Source organism: Lycium barbarum, chromosome 7 (genome assembly GCF_019175385.1).
Source record: "Lycium barbarum isolate Lr01 chromosome 7, ASM1917538v2, whole genome shotgun sequence".
Lineage (NCBI taxonomy): Eukaryota > Viridiplantae > Streptophyta > Magnoliopsida > Solanales > Solanaceae > Lycium > Lycium barbarum.
The window spans coordinates 128108211-128131925 of NC_083343.1; the positions used below are offsets into that span (position 1 = coordinate 128108211).

Genomic DNA, 23715 nt, shown 5'->3' on the forward strand with positions numbered 1-23715 from the left:
TTTTAAATATTAGGAAAACTAATTAAATTACAGCCCTGTCTGATGTGAAATCTATTTCTAAAAGATTAAAAAGGCCAACAATTCGCTAAGCCAGTGGTGCAATAAATGAGATCTCTTAGAAGAATGATATTTTGTGCATGATGCAACGCATCGGACTGTATAGAATTTATCTATAAATGTAATTGAAAAGAATAAAAAAAGAATAATATAAGACTGCTCGAATCACCTATCGCAGATCCAAAAAGAAAAAATAAACTATTGATTCTACTTATAGCGTGTTTGGCCAAGCTTATTTTTTCCCAAAAAGTACTTATTTTTTCAATAAGTGCTTATTTTTAAAAAAGTGAGGTGTTTGGCCAAGCTTTTGGGAGAAAATAAGTGTTTTTGGAGAGTAGCAGAAGCAGTTTTTCAGAAGCTAAAAAAATAGTTTTTGCCCAAAAGCACTTTTTTGAAAAGTACTTTTGAGAAAAATACACATAGAAGCACTTTTTAAAAGCTTGACCAAACACTAATTGTTAATCAAAAGTACTTTTTAAATTAATTGGCCAAACACAAACTGCTTTTAGCCAAAAGTACTTTTTTTAAAAGTACTTTTGAAAAAAATACTTTTAAAATAAGCTGTTTTCAGAAGTTTGGCCAAACAGGCTATTACTTTTGTCTCCATTCTTTATAGCTGCAAAATAAAACAAATAGAATCAGAATTGAAAAAAAATGGTGACAATTTAACAGAAAATAAATACTAAGCGAAATTTATTTACAATGAAAGAAGCAATACCTGAGACAAACATATGAAATCGACAGGTACCATAAATCTTAATAAACCCACACAAAAACGAAGTAAAACAAAATTACATATTAAACTGTCAAAGATTAGTAATACAATATAAACATAAACATATATGATTAACGCAAAGAGAAAAAAAGGAATCGTGTAAAAACAAACAAGAGACTTCCTAGTCAAATAACCTAGACACAGTTGTAGGAGTACAACTCAATTTTGACTCAATTGCAATATACGTGAGACAAACATATGAAATCTAACAGGTACCACAGATCCTAATATTAGCGGCTAACTCATGTTATGTTCACAATAAGGGTTTTGTAGATGCCTTCTTCTAACCTAAGTAGGTTTTTATTTAGATTTAAAAATTAAAATTTTAATTAATTTTAAATTTTTAAATATTAAGAAAATAGTAAATGGCTATTTAGTCAATTATAGAGTCTTTTAATGAAGGGCAAAAAGTTCAATCAACATTTCTAAAGCCCTTCGTGCTTTTAATATAATACCAGTCTCTATGTGCGTGCGTTGCATGTTATTCCCTGAAAATTGTTACCAAGCAAAATTAAATTATAAGAATATCTCCCAATTTTAAGATTATTTAGCTATTTATTAAATAAATTTAAGTTGATCACAAAAGTAAAATATGATATTATTTTTAAAAAAATGAAGTCCTCCCCTGGTAGTAAATTTTTCTGACTTCATGGTAGTTTTCATGATGAAATGTTTATACGAAGAAACAATTTCAACTATTTTATTTTCTTTCAACATAGAAATTTATATCTTTCGACTTGCAAGATAATCAATTAATTTTATGATAGCTATTCTTGCATTTTTCTATTTTATTTTGAGTATATCTGTATCATTATTCAACTTTGAATTTATCACGCAAAAGTCACTTTTTCTTTTTTAATTATATAAAAGTCATCTCACTTAAAGTTTATCACACAAATGCTCTTTTTTAATTTTTTGACTTTTATGTGATAAGTTCTTCAAGATTATAGTTTTATCCAACATTTACTATACTCATTATCTTAAAATGAATACGGTACCTAACTTTAATGAACTCTTATTCTATCTTTAAGACGAAACATATGAGGTAATATAAAGATACCTAAACTTATAAAAATATGATAAAATATTAACCTAATCATTGTCTAAAAATAATACGAACAAAGCAACATTCAATAACAAAACTACTCCTAGGCAAAATACGACTACTGGGTGGATATCTCCTCATTATTTGAAGGTGATAGGTAAAGACTCTTTAATTAATTAGATTCATAATTGGAATTCAGCAGTAGTAATTGTTTTGAATTCTATTTTCAATCATTATATTTTTTCTATTTACGAAAATAACCAATAGAAATATGATAAAATTAAACTAAAAGGGTATAAAAGTCGTTCAATATTTAAAGGATATATTGGTCAACCAATATTATTATTCGTGCTTTTATAATAGTATAGATATAGATGTAGATATAAATTAGTGCAATCACAATCGGCAAGAAATTAAACAATGGAAGGCCTCTCTCCTTTGATTGTCAAATGTCATGTTTATAGTGATTTTAGAAGTGGCACTAATGAATTCTAGAGTTGGCTTGCACGTAAAAGTTGCACCGCCTAATCCCATAATATTTAAGTATTACACGAGTTTCTGCATTCTTGTCTTTAATTCTTTTTTCCTTCTTTTGCTTTTCTTATTCTGTTAATCCAAACATGTGATGTGACATGCTTTCACATTTGATTATGTTAAAAAAAATTAGAATCTATTAAAGATGACAAAGTCATTAGCATATACTAACAACTATTACACTATATACTATATACTATATATATATATAAGGTTAAAGTTGTTTTTTATATTTATATAATAAATGTTGAACCCGCTAACTTCTTCATGTTTACTTCTTTATATCTTTGAACCCCCTTTGTTAGAAAATTAGGTAAACATAATCGGAAAAAAAAAAAAGTTTTGAGGCGTGAAGAATCGACTTTCCTTAAAGAGATATTATCCATATATATATTGAGAAAAATACAAGCAATTCCCTTCAGGATACAACAAAGCCCTTGTTTATACTTGTAGATTTTTCTATTTCTCTTCATGAAGGAAGGCCTTATTTATAGAGTTACACAAGTAACTATTGTGAAAAGTCATGACTTTTCATGAACAAACATGTCCATTTAAATTCATATGTAAAGTCTTCAAACTCCTTTTGCATTATGTTGTGTGAAAATCCACTTCATATATATTACAAACTATCTAACATCCTCAGTAACAATCTCGGCTCCGCCATTATACCATAAGTATTCTATTTTTTGCCGATGATCCGATTCCATTTGCTGATTTAAAAATAAAATAAATCACAATGAAAAATACAAATCTGATTCTAGAGTTCAAAAACTAAAATTTTAAAAAAGCGATGTCTTAACTACATCTCAGATTTAATTATTTATTAATATTAATTACACGAGGTGTTTTATTTTTTTCAACACTCAGATACAGAGAAGGCCCACCATAGGAGAAAGGGCAAAAAAAGGGCAAAAAAAGATTTCGTGATAATAAAATATGATACGCCCTGGTATGCGAAAAGTATAAACAATCTGTCACTAAACTATGGAGAAATGGCCGTAAGTAAATAGTCCCTTATCTATGGGATCCATAGGTCTAAAATGGTCCCTTAACTATACACTTATCGGTTTTAGTCCTTTAACTATCCAAAAATTTATAAAATTTGATCTCCGTCTATTTTTTTATACAAACAACGTACAAACTCATAAACCTTCGTGAGATTAATCGTTAAACCATTCCTCAGACCTATATTTCTCTCTCCCAGCTTCTTTTTCCTCAAGTTCATTCTTTAACCTCAATTTTTTTCCTCAAGTTCTCTCTCGCGTTTCGTAATCGACTGACTGCGTCGATTAAAACCGGCGGAAAACCGACCCAGTCCGTCGATTTTGTTAAAAAAAAAAAATTAAAAAAAACCGTCGGTCTCACGTCGTTTTTTTTTTTTTTTTTTTAAATTGAAGAATGAAATGTGGGAACTTGGAATCGAACCCGGGTATGTTCCTTGGCATTAAAGGGCTTTACCACTAGACTACTGATATTTTTTGTTCATATACTTACATTGATTTAATTTATACTGTTTTTTCGCTCTAAAACCGGAGACGGAAAAAAAAACCGACGGACTCCATCGGTTTATTTTAGAAAATAATATAAAAATAATTATATTTTTTTCGCGCATTTTTGTGCAAAAAATAACCGACGCAGTCCGTCGGTTTTCTTAAAAAAAAGATTTAAAAAAATTATTGAAAAAACAGACGGAATTCGTCGGTCTTTCCGTCGGTTTTTTCCATCGGGTTTTTTTCGTCGGTTTTTACCAGTTTTTTAGTAGTGTTTGAGAAGAATGGTTGCAGAAATTTTGTGCCTGAGTTTGTCTTTTCGAATTTTAGAGACTCAAGAGCGATACCAGTGCCAGAATGCTCTTTTTTTTTTTTTTTTTAATCAAGAGGAACTTGAGGAAAAAGAAGCAGAAAGAGAGAAATATAGGTCTGAGGAATGGTTTAACAATTAATCTCATGAAGGTTTATGAATTTGTACGCTATTTGTATAAAAAAATAGACGGAGACCAAATTTGATATGTTTTTGGATAGTTAAAGGACTAAAACCGGTAAGTGTATAGTTAAGGGACCATTTTAGACCTACTCCCATAGATAAGAGACTATTTATGGCCTTTTCTCCTAAACTATCAGTCAATTCTCAAAAACTTACGAGTCAAAATTGTGCATAATTCGAATAAGTTTATAATTTTTATTGGATTAACTACCTATTGCAAACACCTTATAGGACTTACAGATTCAAATTTAAAGAAGAAAACATGGGACTCGGAGTATAATATAATTCCACAAAGTTCCTATTCTCCTATTTATAGTGCAAGTAAAGTGTAAATAAACATGATTAGCCGGAACATGCTATGGAGAAATATAATTCTTAAGCAATCTATTAGGCCAGCTCATTAATCCAGCATTAAGAGGAATATTGAATGCTGAAATTTAATTAAGAAAAAAACATTAAGCATTAAGCATTGCTCAGCCATAATCTTTAGGAGTAATACTTTACTTAAAGCCTTGCCAAAACAGCTGGAGGTAGTTTGCTGTCTTGATTGCGATGTTAAACTCATAAATCACGTGTTATCAAATAATATAGACCAGTTCCTCTTAATTATTATCTTCTCTGTTTGAATTAGGTGATACATTTTACTTTTAGTATGTGTTAAAAAGGTGAATGTCATTCGGATCTGTTTATTCTGCTGGAAGAAAAAAAGAAGAAGGGAAAAATGGGATTACTTCTTATGAATTGATTGAGAATGACTTTGATCTAGATCATGACTTATCAGAAATAGAAGGCACTTTGATGAAATTTTACGGGTAAAAACATATTAAGGGCCTGGTTGGAAAGCCACTTAGTAATTGGAATTGGTGTAATTACTAGGGTAGTAATTACACAGCCTAGTAATTGCATAGTAGTATAATTATAACGACCTGTTTGTTTGTCATAACATAATTACAGTGTAATTACAAGCGTGTTGTTTGGTTGCACTAGTGTAATTACACAGTTAGTTTAATTTAAAAATAAAATTTATATATAAAAAATTTAAAATTAATATATAAAAAACATTTGCCTTATGATATTAAATTAGTTATTTAATAACACATTGTTTTTTGAAAATATATTAATTAATAATCATATATTTGTTACTAATATTGTAAAAAATAATTCATATATATATATTTCAAATTAATAATATTTAATTTTAATTAATTATAAAATTTAAAAGAAGACTCTTTTTGTGAGAACGTCATGGATTGGATGTTTCACAAAAAATGATAATTTATAAATATAATTCCATGACATTATTCAAATGTTTGACACAAAAATTCCATCAAATATAAGTGAAAAATAAACAACATGCAATGTGAAAGTAAATAACTTAAAATTGAAAATATAACCCAAATTCAAAATCCAAAAGAAAAATTTAACATAATACTCTTATGTCAAATTCCAACATTACATAAGTAAGTTCTAACGTAACTTAAGTAAATAATTAAAAAGAAAGGAAAAATATAAGTCTATAATCTCATTCACAACAAAATTCTGATGCCAAGTTTGTTAATGACTCATTCTTTCCATTAGGGGTGTACAAAGTAAACCGCACCAAACCGATAAACTGAGTCAAACCGAGAAAAAAAACCGACTAGTGGTTTGGTTTGACTTGGTTTGGTGTTGAAAAAAAAAATCCGACTATAATTGGTTTGGTTTGGTTTTAGCTAAAAAAAGTCAAACTGAATCAAACCAACCCGACATTACATGTATTCAATTTTTAAAAGATTTAAAATATTTTATACATAAAAATATTTATTTGTAATGTAATTTATAAATATTTCTTAAAAAATTTCGTAATTTTTTTTTTATCTATTATCATATTATTGAAGCTTGAACTTAGAACCACCGAACGATCAAATTCTTAATGCCGGTAGAATGCTTTGGAACAAGCATGCGTAATCAGAATTCTTTATACTTTGCATACTTCTTAATTATTTACATGTCGCAGTTAATTCATTTAATACTTAATTCAGTCAAATATGGTCGCAAAGTATGGGACCAAAGTGGAGTAGTTAGAACAGTTATTATTAGCTGTCACGCTAGCGCTGATATCGGAACACTACGTACATTTTCACACATTGAGCTGTAAATAATACACACATCTTTAATTTCTTTGCCCAACTGTATATACACATTTCATTAATTTCTTCACAGTTAATATAGCTATTTTTCTGGGAATCCACGATTCCTTAATTAGCTAACATTAATTTCTTCGAGTTGTCATCCTTTTTCCTAGCTAACATTATATATTTCTGTCAAACTCTCTTGGATTCTTTTTGGATCAACAATGAAGCTTCCAAAAAAACCTACTATAATTTGTCACCATTTCAACAATGTAGAAAATTATGCTTCATTCTATACACTTGTTTCTTCCTTTTTCACTTCACAATCCATACAAGTTTCTCAAACTAGGCAATTTTCAACTTCATCTGATCCATCAAGTGGTTCAATAATCCCAATCAGTACTAATTTATTGTTATTTATAAACCATTCGCCTGTGAAAAAAGCATTTTGGGAAGCACGATCGAGTATTTTTTGGAAGTCATCATCAATTTCTTCATCATCAATTGTTCCATCGACTGCAACAAGTGATTGTTTGATTGCTAAAACACCGTCAAGGAGCAAGACTAGTGTTTTGTATAAATTTTCTTCGGATTCTGCACTTAGGGAACGGTATAGAAACCCAATGAATGAGATTCGGATTGAGAAGTTGCTGGAAGATTTGGATGCTCTGGCTGGAACTATATCCTATAAGGTACAGTAATGCTTCTAACTCATTCATGTATTCACTTCGTCTTATTTTGTATGACGGTATTTGATTAAACGCATAATTCAAGAAAGAAATATTTTTATATATAGTAAAACAAGTTTAAGTTTTATAGATCGTCAATGTAAATAATTTATACTATCAATCAGATCATTCAAATTAAAGGATATGTATAGATAAGTCACCTTTAAAATATGGGAATAAGATATGTTATTGGTACAATATGTAAAGATGATCTTATAGTGTAAGAATTGTTTACACTGACAATGCATGTTACTTAGTAGGCATTTGAACATGAACTACGTGATATTTGAAAAAAAAAAAAAAACATTGAACGTGAATTAAGTGGTATTTGGATTTTTTTTTTTTTTTTTTTTAAAGTAGTACTTGAATTTGATGATGTACATATTTGATATTTACTCACGGTTAAGACTTTAATACTGGTGATTGCTTCTGTGGAAAAGGTGATTCAAAGAGAGAGGGGGAAGATGAGTTTCAAGTATGATTAATTAAGTGGTCTTAATTAATATTTCAAGTAAATTTTTTCGTACTCATTAGATTTCAACTTTTTTTTCAAGTTAAATATATGTCCAAACATAACTTGATTTTCAAGTACTCTTTTCAACCCTTTTTTTCTTGCAAATATTATTTTTTCTAATTATCACATTTAAAACCGAATTCATGTACTCGATTCTAAAGTAGTGCACTCATATTCTCTCTTTCTTATTGCACAACAGCATTGTTCCAGTAATGATGGCACTGCAAGGTCCTTAACAATAGTGACTGCATCTGTGGATAATGTCATTCTAAAAATGCCAATTCGTATTGACTCTGATCTCACTATAGAGGGGGCTGCTACATGGGTTGGTTGTTCATCCTTGGAGATTCAATTAGATGTGAAGCAATCTACACCGGGTATTTTTTTAGTATGTATTTATTTTTTGGACTTTAATATATAGTTAGGGGTTCTGCCTGGTGGATCTTTATCTTTGGGAAAAAAAAGAACCACATACAGTAACAAAAGCAGAGGAGGATGTATTAAGTTTAGATGAACCCGTAACAAGCTATATCCGCCCCTGCCTATAAATGATTCGATATTTTCAATTGTGCTAGCTAGCACCAAATTTTGGCAAGAAATTGGACCAGAGTTATTTGAATTTTTTCTCCAATTACCAAACTAAAAGTAGGAGAAGAGACTTTAGGTCCCTATAAAAAGTGGATCAAGTCCAGAGAAGTCAGCCGATTATATGAATTTTTGAATAAAACGTGTCAAGTTTAGGTAATCCCGGAGCTATGTTGTTGGTAATACGCAGGGGCGGAGCTAGGCTTTCGGGAGTGGGTTCGGCCGAACCCAGTAGTTTTGGTCCGAATCATATATTTGTATTAAATTTTTTGTCAAATATATACAAATTATTAATTTAGAACCCAATAACTTTGAAGAATTAGAACCCCGAACCCACAAACTTCAAATCGTGGCTCCGCCGATGATAATAATAGGCATGTATGATAGTAGACTTTTTTGGCTCATTTTTCTCTTCCCCTTTGCTGCAAAAAGGGACATCATCCAATCATCACAACTACTTCTTCCGCCTCAATTTATATGGTGTTGTCAGATTGAACATGGAGTTTGAAAAAAAAACACTCTTGAAACTTATTGTCATGAAAAATAAGTCAAAAGAATTTGTTTGACTATAATCATTTCATTATGAGTAAAATTCGAATTGTAAAATTAGATTGTTTTTAGATATAAAAATGTATCACTCTTTCAGTGACATGACTAGAAGAAAAAGTGTGTCATATAAATTGGAACGGAGGATAATTAATTTTCATTTCATTATAGTTCCTCTCTACTTTTCTTTACAGCTTTCCTTTAAAAATTATCTTATTACTTACTTAACTGGTAATTGCTGTAATTTGTAACACATATCATTTTGTTGCAGAAGCATCGAATACTACAGATTCAGTATCTCTTACTGCAAACTTCACATTTGTAGCCAGAGACTCTAAGACTGGAAAATCAGCTAAAATCAACGCGATTTTACCCGAAACTAAAAAAGAAAAACATCTATGGCAAGAAGCAGAGCAAAGAAACAAAATGAGAAAGAAGAAAAAAGAAGAGAAAAAAGACAATTTGGGAGAAAAAATAAACAGGCTGAGTGAATTGTTGTTGGCAGATAGAGACACCAGCATTTTAATAAAGGAAACTTGTCTTCAAAACTCTTTGGTTTGCCAGCCTGAGCAAAAAAATATTCATGGACAAATATTTGGGGGTTATTTAATGAGGAAAGCTTTTGAATTGGCATATGCAACAGCTTATGCATTTGCTGGAAGTGCACCTTGCTTTGTGAAAGTGAACCATGTTGATTTCTTGAAACCTGTAAGTGCATAAATGCGTTCATTATGCGATTATCTTATATAAAAGCTTAAATTGTTACAAAAGATACTTTTATTTACTTGATTATGTCTTTAATACGTCTGTTCACGTGCTAGCCTACTTTTTTTGACTTCAGGACCTTTATGTGCTCTGATATAAAAAAACACATTCTTATTTGCTTAATCATGTAGTATTTAACAAAACAGATTACTTTCCATAGACATATAATGCTTGGGTTTGGTTCTGACTTGTAAGGTAGAGGGGAATGTGAGATTAAAGAAGAGCTTAAGTTGTATACATCATCAAGGTGTTTTTTCTTTGTCACTGAAAAGTAATCAGATTAATAGAATCACATTGGAATTTAAGATATCATGGTGCTACTGAAATTACTGCTGAAGAATTTAGCCTAGTTAAAAAAAAAAAAAAGGATTTTATGAGATTATTGTTTTATCTATTCTTGAATGTGCTTTATCTCTTGCATAATATGTTAAGATTCAGTTTGCTGATGCAGGTAGATGTTGGAGATTTCCTCCACCTCAAATCATGTGTTTTGTATACACAAGTAGAAAATTCATGTAGGCCTCTGATTAATGTGGAAGTGGTGGCTCATGTTACACAGCCCCAAAATCTTTCCACTGAGGTGAGCATCCTGTATATTAATAGATACTACTACTGATATGCAGAAATAACTCTTTAATAGTTGATATTGTATGAGAATTGTTTGTGATAATATAATGAGAATTTACCTAAAAAGAGAGAAGAAACAAAAGAATCCATATAGGCAATGGTAATTAATTTTGTGAGAATCCAGTTATATAAGAGAGCCTTGGCGCTATAGTAAAAGTAGTCGTCGTGTGACAGGAGGCTATAAGTTCAAGCCTCAAAAACAATCTCTTGCAGAAATTGCAATGGTTATAATTATTGCTATGTGATCAGGAGGTAATTAATGAGTTCAAGCTACAAAAACAATTTCTTGCAGAAATCGTAACGGTCGAAGTTGTCACCGTTTGACTAGAAAGTCATGCGGCGAAAACAATCTCTTATAGAAACCGCAACGGTAGAAGTTATTGCTGCGTAACCAACAGGTCACAAGTTTAAGCCACGAAACGATTTCTTACAGAAACACAAGGTAAAACTGCATGCATAAGACAAAATGTGGTCCAGCCTTTTCCCAGACCCTGCGCACAGCGAAAGCTTAATACATTGGGCTGCCTTTTTCTTTTTTTTTTTCAAACCATCAGACTAATATTTTACATATGTTAAGTGGGAATAAAATATAAATACGATTATTAGTATATTTTCATTATGGACTCCTTAATAAATGATTTAAAATTCCAATTAATGTTTAAGTAGAGCCAGTTGCTTTTCCCTGCCTCCACAGTTTCAGCTGATTAGTTTGTTATTGATTTACTCTTTGACAGGTTTCGAACAATTTCTACTTCACTTTCACTGTCCCCTCAGATACACTACGAAATGGCTTGAAAATCAGGAATGTTGTTCCTGGTACTGAGGAGGAAGCTCGGCGGGTGATCGAATATATTGATGTTGTGAGAAATAAGAGAAAAAATGAAATGCGATTGAAAGAATGCGCGTAAATATAACTGTCTTATGATCATCAAGGGAACTGAGAAGAGAGCAGATAGTTTCAGTTTAAGACGGGTAGCGTGTTAACGTACTTTTCTTGTATTTGTTTAGAAGTAGGAAAAATATACAGAACAACAAGAGTCAAGACACCCTTTCATAAGCGTATAAGCTTTGCAACTACAATCTCATACATAATATATTGGGAGTGTTATCAACGAAACCAAAACAAAAACTACAATGTCATTCAAGTTTTTTTTTTTTTTTTTTTTTAACTTCTACCTTAAGCAAAACCCAGACTTATCTCCTTCTGATTTCATTCTGCCAAATTCCCATTTTGTAGAAACATACTAGGTGTGTTATATTAAATGGAGGAGATTGAAAGGAAAGCAAAGGGGTTATATGCTTGTATATAAATTATACGGATAAGCATCTTTAATTTTGAAATAAACAACACTCAGTAGCTATAAATTATTTCAGATAAAATATTAGAGGACAGCTTAAGGATAAGATATCCCTCATCGCTGACTCAAAAGGAAAACAAGGAGCTGGAGGTTATAAATATAGCAAGGTTCTTCAAGCAAATATACTTACCTGGACGGGGTCAATGGGTGATCAAGAAGGCTCATGGCCTAGGCTGATGACCTTCATTGCACTTTGAAGGGGTGTCCGCCTAAGGTCGGCTCAAGTGGTCGAGCTTACGTCATAATTTGTGGTAGTGGGGGCCTGCGTTCGCGCGGCCCCTACCCAATTCTTAAATGAAATTTTCTATGTTCTTAAAATGTCTGGAATTGAAAAGAAAAATAAACCAGGTATCTTGTTTTCTGTTTATTTTCTTAATAAACCATATGTTTCAATGAAGCATGGCTCTTAGAATAGATTCATAGGCCATTTAAAATATTTATAGGGGCTTTTCCTATGGTTAAAACCAAAAAATATTTGTTGTTTTCTCAGGTTATTAATTAGAACCACCCTTTTTCGATTCGGTCATCTTAGATTGATCTTAGTATTGAAATTGTGAACTGATTCTTCCTTATGCACTTAGACAAACCTCCTCTTATACGCTTTTGAGGTATAAGTTATTTATAGGGGTGTCAAATTTGGCCCAAAAGGTGATGACCCGCCCAACCCGTTCAAAATTTTATGGGTTGGGCTCAAGATATTTTTATATTGGGCTGATTTTAGCCCAATCCTACATAACCCATTTTAAAGTGATCTCCAATTTAGCCCAATAGTAGCCCAATTCTAACCCATTTTTAAGATTTACTTAAATTTGGGTTTATTGCTTGAGATTTTTTTTTTTTTTTTTTTTTTTTTTATGTATACACTTTTCTTGAATCATGTATCTTATAAGATTGTGGTATGTTTAATATGAAGGGAAATATTTTTCAAGAAAAATGTTTTTCTCGAAAATATTTACCACGGAAAATGTTTTCCTCAAAAATATTTTTCAAGAAAAATATTTTTCGCGAAAATGTTTTTCTAGAAAATAGACCTTCAAAAAAATTGGGTCAAGTTGGGTGGGTCATGACCCAACCCATTTTTAGCCCATTTCAGCCCAACCCATTTCAGCCCAAGTAACTTTTGGGTCAATGTTAACCCAACCCATTTACTATCTCAGCCCATTTTGATTGGGCCAATTTCAGCCCAACCCGCCCATTTGACACCCCTAGTTATTTATAATACTTTAGGAGTCTGTTAAGTTATGTCCGTTAAAAACAGACTTTGAGCCTGGTTGGATGGGCTTATGCCTATAAGCTGTTTGCAGCTTATAAGCTAAAAAAAAATAAGTTGGGTAGTCTAACTTATTTTTTTTGGCTTATAAGTTGTTTTCAGCTTATAAGCTACTTTAGATAAGTTAAGTCAAATGGGCCCAATTATTTTTTTTGAGCTTATTTTAAGCACAAAATGACTTTAAGCTGATCAACCAAACACTCAAAAAAGCTGAAAACAACTTATAAGCAACTTATAAGCCAATCCAAACGGGCTCTTTATCATTCTAAACTAAGCCACATCCCTCCATTTTTATTGGTTTTCCAGGTATAAGGTTCCTTGCACTACTCAATACCATTGTAAAAGCCAACTTAAGTTAACCATAGAAGACGCGCTTCATTAAATACCTGCAGCTGCTTTGTTTTCTGCTTTAGTCACTTGGGTCATTCACCAAAGAAATATGATAAGTAACTCCCTGATTGACATACGAAGTTTAAGCCCAAACTTCTTATTAAATATAAAATGCTAGGACAACGAAGCGATAAAATCATGCAGCCACGTAGTGAGCACATAGCGAACTATTCTTTCGCCTTTTACTAAAGAATACCGTGTGCACGCTGCAATTAGTGGCATACCCCAATTTTTTGAGGGGTTCTCTTCATTATGTACCCACTACAAATCTAGTTTAAATCTTATAATATGTTACATTTCACAAAACAACAAAGGTTTGGATTGGAGGTTTTTTTAAGGTAATTTTTCTGAATGAAAATGAATATTTACAATTAACAATAATATTAATGTCAACTAAATAGGCTCATGAGATAACCAACGTTTCAATATAGCCAAACATTCAGCAGGCTTCCACTCTGGAGCAGTATGTCCTGCTCCCTGTCAATAATTGAGATAAAAATTTACAAAAAGATCAGCTAATAGAGAACAAAATGAAACTTGGAATTTAACAATACAAATAAATAAATAAAATGATACTTATAAATTATTCTTGCCTTTAATGTTGCATATGTCATTCCGTTAGAATAAGTTGCCGTATACCTATATGACAATCATTAGGAAATAAACAACTTAGGACTTTTGTATAGTTCTATGTCTCAAACATAACAAGAAATAATTAATTAATTAATCTTGTGAACCCGTATACTTACCCTGCAATTTGACCAGTATATGTCCATGCCCTCCACTCCTCAACAATTGAGTAGTTTAATGATCTTATCCACCATTTAGTAGACTGATATGGTATGATTAAGTCATGGTCACCACTGTTTCAACTATTAAAGCATTTAATTTCCTCAAGAATTATGTATTTTTTTTATAATAAAGTAATTAATCTTTACCCATTATAACAGAATAATCATTATAAACTTTATTTTAACTATTGTAACAGTAAAGTTACAAAACTATTTTTAGGCAGTGTATGGAAGTTCATAAATTACAAGAGAAATAAAAAGAGGATCATTTACTAAATCGTTGTCCCAGAAAATGACAACTGGTGAAAATTTCTGCTCTATAACGACAAAATCTACCGATAAGGTGACTTTACTGTTTGTGTGGACAAAGTTTATGACTTTACTGTTGTAGTGGAGAAAGTTTGGTTACCTTAATGTAACAAATAATTTAACAATTTTTATAATGATTGTGGGTAAAGTTCAATTATTTCAATGTATCAAAAAATAAATATTTTGTTGTTTTACTGTTTTAGTGGATAAAGTTGATCAGTAACCTTAGAGTATGTTATTTTCCTGACCTGTAAATAAGAGATCTATAACTTTTAGTGCTAAGGTATGCGTGATAAGGTATGGTGTTATTGATACTCTTTGTAAATGCCAATTGTTGGTTCCAATTCGTCCATTCTCTTATTGTTCCCTGTTTTCACAGTCAAATTAAACTTTAGGTTTATAAATCATGTTCCATTCAACTTAATTCACAAAATTGAAAATAATATACGTAGTAATATACCTTTCGAACATGAAGGGCTTGTTGCACAATGTTGTCATTGGCCCAGAAAACAGAAAGATTCACCCAGTCATCCTACAACAGTAGCATGTTACGATTATATAGCTTTTACATGGATCAATTATGCGACATTTTTTTTTAATTATAATGAGTGACAGGGAGATTTGAACACTCAAAGACTTCTGTCTGCTTTTAGGGGCGGTTCTATAGGCCCACTTACAGGTTCATGCGAGTTCTGTAGCTTTTGCCCGAATCCTATACATACATATATATATATATTAAGAAATCTATCACTTATTTATAAAGTAATTATTAATTGAGAACCAAGTTATTATTGTAGTATTAACTTGAGGTGCTGCTTCTACGTGCTTTGATATCATGTCTCAGACCCACTGGAGCAGTGTTATGGCTCGATCGATGGGCAGAATTGAGAGAGAAGGCTGAAGCAAATTCATGAGCTTAGTTAAGACAAAGAAGCAAAAAACAAAAGATGAGGAGAAAACACTGATGTATACCATAGTCACTCAACTTTATTTTATCTTTCAAAAATACTCAACTATGCATAGTTAGCTTCCACGGTCATCTTAGCCAAAAAATAAAATTTAAGGAAACCTATTTAATGACGTGACAATTGTAAACTTTAGAAAAATAATATTAAGAAATTAAAATCAATATTTAAATTTATTTAGAATCAACAAATAAAGCTTACTCGACATTTCATCCCGGGAAGATAAGATGGACTCTTGAGCTTTTCAAACTCGTCACAAACAGGTTCTTGAATATGATGTTCATCATATATACCGTTTAACAACTGCAATTAATTATGTTTTAGTTGGAGTGTGAAATATTAATACAATTCAAGAACAACGCTATATATAAGACATTAATTAATGCTAATTGATTACCTTTTGATAAGTATCAATTTGCTGCAAGTCGTGTGCTATATCATCATATAATTCCCCTTCACAATGTGTGTCTAATGACTATTCAAAGAAAGTTGTTACTGCTTAAATGATAAACTTTATTGTGACGGAAAAAGTAAATCAAATGTGCCTTTGTATGACATCAATTAATAAGATGCCGGAAAATGCATAATATCCATTTTAAAAAAACATAATATCCACAATGCATCTAAGGTTTACATTTCCTTTTTCTTTTAATTAGGACAAAATGTTACAGCAATTCTTTTGAAATCTCCAATATTCATTACGTGGGAGCATCTTCCACCTTTTTGCAAGAGAAAATTATATTTTTGGTCCCTGATCAATTTTTAATAAATTTTGATCTTGACCCTTTTTTTATACTTATATATGATTAATTAAAATATGTGTTTTTGGTCCCTTTTGTGTAAAACTTATGTTATATTTGGATTATTTTAAAAGTATATTACTCTCAAATATAGAGTAACATTATAAGTTTAACAAAACACATGAATTATTAAACTGTGAAACAGTTAATAATTCTGATTTATTTATTTTTAATATTCTTAGGCAAAGGAATTAGAAGTCGACATTTCAGGTAATTGAAGATTAAATGTGCTTAGTTAGATATTACACAGACTAAAATTAGAATTTATCAATAATTAAGAAACGAAAGTGCTATATATTAAGTATTAACCCTTCTTGCAATTTGCTAATTGAATCTGAGAAATGGTAAATTAAAAAATAAAATATACTCTAATATATTGCTAGACAATTAGAAATCAATAATAATAGTTATAATAAAGCTTACTCGACATTTCTTGAGCTTTTCAAACTTGTCGTCCAACTCCAAGGATATTGGTTCACAAACAGGTTCTAGAATATGGTGCTCATCTATACCTTTTAACAACTGCAAATTAAAAGCGTGTATCATGTTTCTCGTTGGCGTGTAAAATAATTATAAATTAATTTGGAACGAGATCAGTTAAATATAAGGCTGTAATATTGTTAGTTTACGTACCTTTTTAAAAGAATTAACATGCTGCAAGCAAATTGTGTTTCTGGGATCTATATCTTCATATTCTCCTCCACAGTGTCTCACAAATGCCTATACATTGACAGAACACTTACAATAAGTGTTACACTATTTTTTTTAAATGATAAACTTCAGTTTAAATCATATACACTGTGTAAATTAAAATAAAAAATAAAAAATTAAGCTAGAGCTATCAAGTCACCCAAAAAATATTGATAGTTAAACCTCCGTAAAATGTTCCATTTGAAATCCTTAGAAAATAAGGTTGTCTGCTATATAAAAGTGGTTTGACAGTGTACTAATTTCTTACACATTGAAAATGTGTATATATAATTTAAATTCGATAAAATTTCATAATTGACTCAAGCAAATGTAAGAAATGTTAGAATGGTGCATATATGTATTTTTTTGGTTTCCCACCAGTTTACCGGTACTTGTATTGGCCCCCAACCAATTCAGATTTGCACCGAAAAGTCTCACATTAATTAGACTGGAGAAAGGGCGGGTAAAATGCATCCTAGACGACTTTATTCCCCCTAATTCGAATCCAAAGTATCTGATTAAGAATGGAGGGGTATTTAGCACCCCGCCACAACCTTTAGCGGAAAAGAGAAAGAATAATAGTTACGTATAATAATAACCTCATAGAGTTCATCAGAAATAAGAGCCATTCCATGTGCAAAAGGGATCCTATAGTTAACTTGACCGTGAAATGTCACTGGATTTCCGAGGATGTAACCCTGAAGCAATTTGGAAGAGGAAATTAATGATAATATAATTTGTTTTAAGATGACTAAATTAAGACTAATTAAGTAAATGGGAACCAGTAGAAGTTATGAACCTTTAGATTAACTCGTGGCTCGATACCTCCCTCAATATCTGCATTTTAACAATAACGCTCAACTAGTGAGTTTTCACCCTTAACTAGAAATATCTGGTTCGAGCCATGAGAATGTAAAAAAAAAAAAAAAAAACTTAGTCAGGAACGCTTCCTTTTATAATGGGCCTTATATGGGTGAATTTGAATTAGTCGAACCATTGGATTCCGGAGCCTTACCGTCCGATATCAATTGAGTAGTGATTGGCACAAAAATCCCCCCATATGAGTCGCCTCCCACATAGAAATCGTTTGATTGGTAACTCGGATTCTCAATCAACCACTGATAAATTCTCAAGAAAATAAATTTTAGAAATAACATAAAACAACAAGAATTGTATTGTGCGTCGTGAAAAATGAAATAGCCCTTGACTTTCAGACGACATATCACTAATTAATCTGGCATTCTTTGTTGGCTATTTGTAAAAGAGAAATTGTATTGTGCAACATGAAAAATTAAGTAGCTAATGTATTTAAGACGACATATAACTAATTAATTTGGGATTCCTTGCCTGCTCTCTATTAAAAAAAATTAAAAAAATTGAAGTATTGTGCATCATGGAAAATTAAATAACCAATGTCTTTAAGACGACATAAACTAATTAATCTGGGACTCCTTGTTAACTCTGTATAAACAAAATGTATTGTGCATCGTAAAACCTTAAATAGCCAAACATATAACTTGAAATATTTTCATTAATTAAATCTGCTTAGTGTACAAAAATATATAAGAGATTGCACGCTTAATTGTTCGTATATATATGACTTGAAAGTAATTTAGACATTTACCTTCCGAAGAAATTGGTATATGTGTTCACTGGCTAGTAGAGGATTTGAATGTTTTCCATTCTGATTTGTTGCATAGGAGAATCCAGATCCTACTGGTGAATCTAAAAATATAATACTTGCTGCCTAATTCATCATCATCATGAAAAAAAGAAAATTAACGATGTTAAAAGAATTTGTGAATAAATTATACTTAATGCACAAAAGTTATTTTCACAGTTATATATATTGTGCAATTACCTTTGTGTATCCGTAGGGATGGTATGAAAGCGTTGGTAAACTTCCATTATACTCTCTAGCATCAAATCGAATAGGTCCTACGAGCAGTGATAACGCCAGAAATTCATGCAATATTTTTTTTAAAAAAAAAATAAAAAAATACTAGAGTTGGCTTCTGGAACCAAATTTGCATATAAGAAGTAAACAAATGTGGGATAAATGGCATAGGAAAAAGACCCCGAACTTAACGAAAGAGTCATAGAATTCATGGTTCAACGATTGAAATTAAAGATTATGTCCTTGAGTTCAAAACTCCATCACATTGTGCTGGAGTTTCAGTTTCACACGTAAAACTTCAAACTCCATCACATTGTGTTGGGGTTCCACGTAAGAAAGTTTTCGGATTCTAGCACAGTATAAAGGAGTTATCACTTGTAAAATGTTCGAACTCCGGCATATTATGCTAAAGTTTTTGGTACTTTAGTTGAGGAATTTTATCAAACGACGGCTAAACTTTAAATACTAATTCAAAAAGTGCTCCATTAAATTTTTAGTAATAAAAAAGGAAAATTTACCGCCTATAACTATCTCTAAGACTTATTTATTAGTAATAACTACCTTTTTTTAAAATTATATTTGGTAGCTTAATTATTTATCAAATTACCATCTATAACTTGTTTTTGTAACTGTAATGTATTTCCCTAAAAATAAGGTACCTCTCTCCCACTTACCCACAATCTTTTTTTTTTTCAAATATTTTTCTCTCACCTATCAATCTATTTTCTCCCTCATCCCTCTTTCTCTCTTCGTTCCATCTCCTAGTCTTTTAAATTGATTTTCTCTCACCGACCAAATTTATTTTCTCCCTCACCCCTCTTTATCTCTCTGTTCCATCACCTACCCTAGATCTCATTTTTTCTTACAAATCAGAAGAATCCTACAGTAATAGCAGCAGCTGTGGTCGACGACAGAGTGAAGCTTTATTAAAAGAGCCATGGTTGACGACGGAGTGAAAAAAAGAGCTCTAACAACGGTGAAGGACGACGGAGTGAAGCTTTTAACTAGTCCAATTGAAAGTCTTTATCTCCGGATAACGTCCTTTTTGTAGCAATCTGAGACGACTCGCTTCTTTCCCATGAGAACACCATTGATGAGAGTTGTGGAGCTTCATGCCCACCAAGTGTTTGATAGAATGTTTCAGTATATTTCAGTGTATTTCTGTGTATTAACAAACAGTATATTTAATTTTCAGTATATTTCAGTGTATTTCAGTACATTATTTCGCTGTATTTCAATGTATTTATCTTTTTTTTTTATGTAAATATAGTGAATGTTCCAAATATAGAGCCTATTTTTACTACACTTTGTTTTCACGACTTTTGTATTTCCCTGTATTTCAATGTGTTTCTGCATTTTGTATTTCTAATTTATGAAACAGTTTCTGATATATTTCATTGTATTCCATTGTATATACGCATACTACAACTTTATATTTCTTAAACAATTAACCATATTTCATTATATTTCAGTGTATATTTTTATGCATTTGGAAGTTTTTAGATCTTTAGTGGTTTTTGAATTCAAAAAGTTTTGATTGTGATAAAAGTTGAGAGAGATTCGTAAGCTTTTATGGAAGAACAACCATTATGCATGATTTATAGGAAATTTTAAATTGAATCCCATAATATTTTTTTAAAAAAAACTGTTCCATAAATAGGACCTGATTTTACTCTTCAGTGATTTGTGTGAAATATGGTTGATTTAATTTGACTTACTATTTAAAAAGGAAAAGAATATTATGTTCCAAAAATATAGCCTATTTTTTCTCTCAGATTTTTTTTTTTAAAATATGTTCCAAAAATAGAGCCTAAATTTACTCTAACATGTTTTGTATTTCTTTGTATTTCGCTATATTTCACAGTATTTCAAAAATGCGAGATATAACTGAAATACAACTAAAAACAGCTACGAATTGTAAATCTTCAGCTTGTAGTTATAACTAGTTAGAAGTTATTAAAAGGTAGTTATTTGTGTAAGTTTTACCATAAAAAAAAAGGTGATGGAAGTCATAGGATGTTTAAGAAATAGTAATAATCACCTATTTCAAAGGCAATTGAATACAAAGCAGAGACCCCAGGGCCTCCAACTAGCCAAAGAAGAAGGGGATCAACTTTAGGCTGTGATTCTGATTTTATGAAGTAGTAGAATAGTTGCACTTCCTCAGATTGGCCAACACCAATATACCTGATATACATAAAATAATAATAATGATGCCTCAATTCCAAACAAATTGAAATCGGTCTATATAAATTCTCTTAACCAAGTTAATTACTCAATTTGAACTCATCTTTACCAATATTCTGCAAGTACAAGTTAAAAGTATTACAGGGATCGATGTTAATATGTATAAACTTTACTTTCTATTTGATAATTTAGAAAGTGAAGTAAATAACATGCTATAATAGATAAAACTATACTGGTAGTGTAAATTATAATCAGAGGATCAAAAAGAAAGAAAAATAGAGTGCATGAAACAAATAAAAAAGAAGTAGAAGACTGAAGGAAATTAAGCAATGAGCAGGATAGACCAATAAATTGGAAGTAAGTTTTATGAATTGACGGTATAATTCATACGATCAGGTCCCTGAAGGTAATTTTGTTAGTAATCCCTTTTAACAAGCATTGATTGGTAACCGGTACTAATAAATACTCCCTCCGCTCTAAAATAAGTATTGTAAAATAAGTATTGTTTTAGCAGAAAAAAATTGTCTCAAAATAACAGTCGCTTTAAGAATTCAAGACAAAAGTTAGTAATTGTTTCCAACTATACTCTTATATTAAAGAACTACTTCTTAATAGTGTTTATTTCTTCAGAAACATCTAGTAATAAATAAAGATAATTTAGTAAACTATACATTGTATTTCTTGATTTCTTAATGAACATGAAATGAGCTTAAACAACACTTATTTTGAAATGAAGGGAGTAGTAGGTAATCAACTATAACAAGTCAAATAGTGGTACTGATATCATAAAAATTCTTTACACTCTCAACATATATAACTTAAACTTACCCGGTTTCAAGCTCAAAGGGTAAGGGTCCCTTAAATCCTGGTAGATACTTGACTGGAGTTCCAGCCAAACAGATCTCTAGTAGAGCCACAAGAAGAAAGTGAAACAAGAACAAAGTGCAGACGAACTTTCTGGCCGCCATTTTGAGACCTTCAATTTTTGATGTTGTAATTAAGAGAAATAATTCTTTGGGTTATTAATTAACTCTGATGAAGACGAGATTTAACCTTCTAATTAATTGGTTTCATAGTTTAAATTAAACTAGCTGTGCCATGGCGTATGGATCTAAGTTTTATAGCCTGTTTGGGCAAGTTTATTTTTCCCCTAAAAGTACTTATTTTTTCAATAAATGCTTATTTTAAGTGTTTGACTAAGCTTTTAAGAGAAAATAAGTGCTTTTGGGGAATAGCAGAAGCAGTTTTTCAGAAGCTAAAAAAATAGCTTTTGCCCAAAAGCACATTTTTGAAAAGTATTTTTGAGAAAAATACACATAGAAACACTTTTTAAAATATTGGCCAAACACTAATTGCTGCTCAAAAATACTTTTTAAATTAATTGGTCAAACACAAACTGCTTTTAGCCAAAAATATTTTTTTGAAAAGTACTTTTGAAAAACGTACTTTTTATAATAAGTTATTTTTAAAAGTTTGACCGAACGGGCTATAGTGAGTTGCATGTGAACCATTGCTTGATTTAGAAATAATTAAGTTGGTATATATTATCCTTGTGTTTGTTATCATGAGTCAAATTTCCCTTTTCCGCAGGTGACTTGGGATTTAATACTTAACGCGTTTAGGGTTAGACATTTGAAATATAGAGTCATCGACAATATAAAATGACGGTATAATATCGGGTAAATAATAAATTGGGATGTGCTTGATTTTGATAGCATGATAAAAAATAAATAATAATTCATCTTCAAAAGTTAGCTCATAAGGTGAGCGGGGGGATTTTACCATGTATATATAAGGTCAATTTGTTTTAATATACTATAAATATTGAATTCTTTTAACTTTATGTGTCTAATTATTTATAATTTGAATTCTCTTAATGAAAATTCTAACTTTCTTTGTAGTTGCATATGCTATCCAACATAAACTTTATACGCGATTGCATAATTATTCATAAATTTAATTGCGCCAACTAAATTAACCCTGCATTAAGTAAGCTGCCTGTCGAAGTAGTTGAAAGAAACAGCAATATTCGCGGATCTGGCCCCGTCTCCCAAGAATGTTTGAGTACTCCATAAATATGGAGAAAGAAAGTCCGCCTTTTTAATTATTTTGGGGTTAGTTATCCCGGGATTGTTATGTCACCTTTCTAAAGGGATAAAATAATAATCCCTCCGGATAAAAAAAAGAGTCCACTTAGCCATTTGCACACCCTTTAAGAAAATACTAACTCCTAGACAAAAATAGGTAAGTTAACTAAACTACCCTAATTAAATAGACATTGAGATTTGATCATATAACACTTAATAGGGACAAATCTGAAAAAACAAGATTTATACTTTCTTGATTTGATAAGTGGACACTTTTTTTGACAAAAAAAAAGGCTAATTGGTCACTTTTTTTGATCCGGAGGGGTACTAAAATTCTGGCATAACTAATCCCGGAATTAGTTATAACTTGATTTTCTCCCAACCAACCGTGGGATAAACTCATCTCAAATTTAATTCTGAGATTAATTATCTCTTATCCCTCGTACCAAACAAACCCTTAAAGGACTATTATTTGTGAGGATTATAATCCTGAGATAACTTGTTCACCAACCAAATTACTCCTAAGTCTTTTATACGCAGTATTTTGGTAATGGATATTATATATTCTCATGGCTTTCTCTACATACTCTTGTTGTAATTATTTGAGAGTATATCTTCAACATATAATTATTTTGAAAGATAAAGGAATCAACATTATTAATTGTTAAAAGTGTTTGTAGGTCATATATATGATCAACATA

The 23715-nt window shown here is 30.9% G+C and overlaps 2 protein-coding genes and 2 non-coding genes across 5 annotated transcripts; 3 read left to right on the top strand and 1 right to left on the bottom strand.

The window, feature by feature from the left end:
• The first annotated feature begins 6557 nt into the window (after positions 1-6557).
• LOC132604330 (acyl-coenzyme A thioesterase 2, chloroplastic-like) lies at positions 6558-11687 on the top strand. Of its 2 annotated transcripts, none has more exons than XR_009568704.1 (5): positions 6558-7197; positions 7947-8124; positions 9150-9586; positions 10099-10223; positions 11005-11142. XR_009568704.1 is itself a non-coding variant. In XM_060317784.1 (5 exons), exons 1-5 carry the CDS (start codon positions 6730-6732, stop codon positions 11176-11178), a joined length of 1386 nt encoding a protein of 461 aa, XP_060173767.1. In that variant the 5' UTR covers positions 6560-6729; the 3' UTR covers positions 11179-11687. The 2 variants fall into 2 exon arrangements, 1 of the variants encoding a protein (XP_060173767.1); XM_060317784.1 differs by having other exon boundaries at positions 6560-7197; positions 10095-10223; positions 11005-11687.
• Positions 11688-11750: 63 nt separating this feature from the next.
• Positions 11751-11911, top strand: LOC132604647 (U1 spliceosomal RNA). Its single transcript, XR_009568767.1, has one exon. It is a non-coding gene; the product is annotated as a U1 spliceosomal RNA (small nuclear RNA).
• Positions 11912-13430: 1519 nt separating this feature from the next.
• LOC132604673 (U5 spliceosomal RNA) lies at positions 13431-13547 on the top strand. The gene has a single exon (XR_009568788.1). It is a non-coding gene; the product is annotated as a U5 spliceosomal RNA (small nuclear RNA).
• Positions 13548-13681: 134 nt separating this feature from the next.
• On the bottom strand, positions 13682-21978 carry LOC132601933 (serine carboxypeptidase-like 13). Its single transcript, XM_060314980.1, has 16 exons — positions 21756-21978; positions 20782-20927; positions 18705-18781; positions 18468-18590; positions 17859-17961; positions 17643-17680; positions 17443-17541; positions 16787-16873; positions 16577-16675; positions 15751-15828; positions 15555-15656; positions 14849-14920; positions 14637-14755; positions 14038-14151; positions 13882-13927; positions 13682-13765 (listed from the first exon to the last, which is right to left on the bottom strand). The coding sequence occupies exons 1-16, from the start codon at positions 21893-21895 to the stop codon at positions 13682-13684; spliced, it is 1527 nt and encodes a 508-aa protein (XP_060170963.1). The 5' UTR covers positions 21896-21978.
• Between the last annotated feature and the right edge of the window lie 1737 nt (positions 21979-23715).

Excerpts from the sequence above, each read along its gene's own strand:
- LOC132604330 (XM_060317784.1), top strand. The coding sequence starts at position 6,730 with ATGAAGCTTCCAAAAAAACCTACTATAATTTGTCACCATTTCAACAAT. Across the intron at positions 8,125-9,149 it reads TGTGAAGCAATCTACACCGG|AAGCATCGAATACTACAGAT; the intron begins GTATTTTTTTAG and ends ATTTTGTTGCAG. Across the intron at positions 10,224-11,004 it reads CCCAAAATCTTTCCACTGAG|GTTTCGAACAATTTCTACTT; the intron begins GTGAGCATCCTG and ends ACTCTTTGACAG.
- LOC132601933 (XM_060314980.1), bottom strand. The coding sequence starts at position 21,895 with ATGGCGGCCAGAAAGTTCGTCTGCACTTTGTTCTTGTTTCACTTTCTT. Across the intron at positions 18,591-18,704 it reads ATCCCTACGGATACACAAAG|GCAGCAAGTATTATATTTTT; the intron begins GTAATTGCACAA and ends ATGATGAATTAG. Across the intron at positions 14,756-14,848 it reads AAGCCCTTCATGTTCGAAAG|GGAACAATAAGAGAATGGAC; the intron begins GTATATTACTAC and ends CTGTGAAAACAG.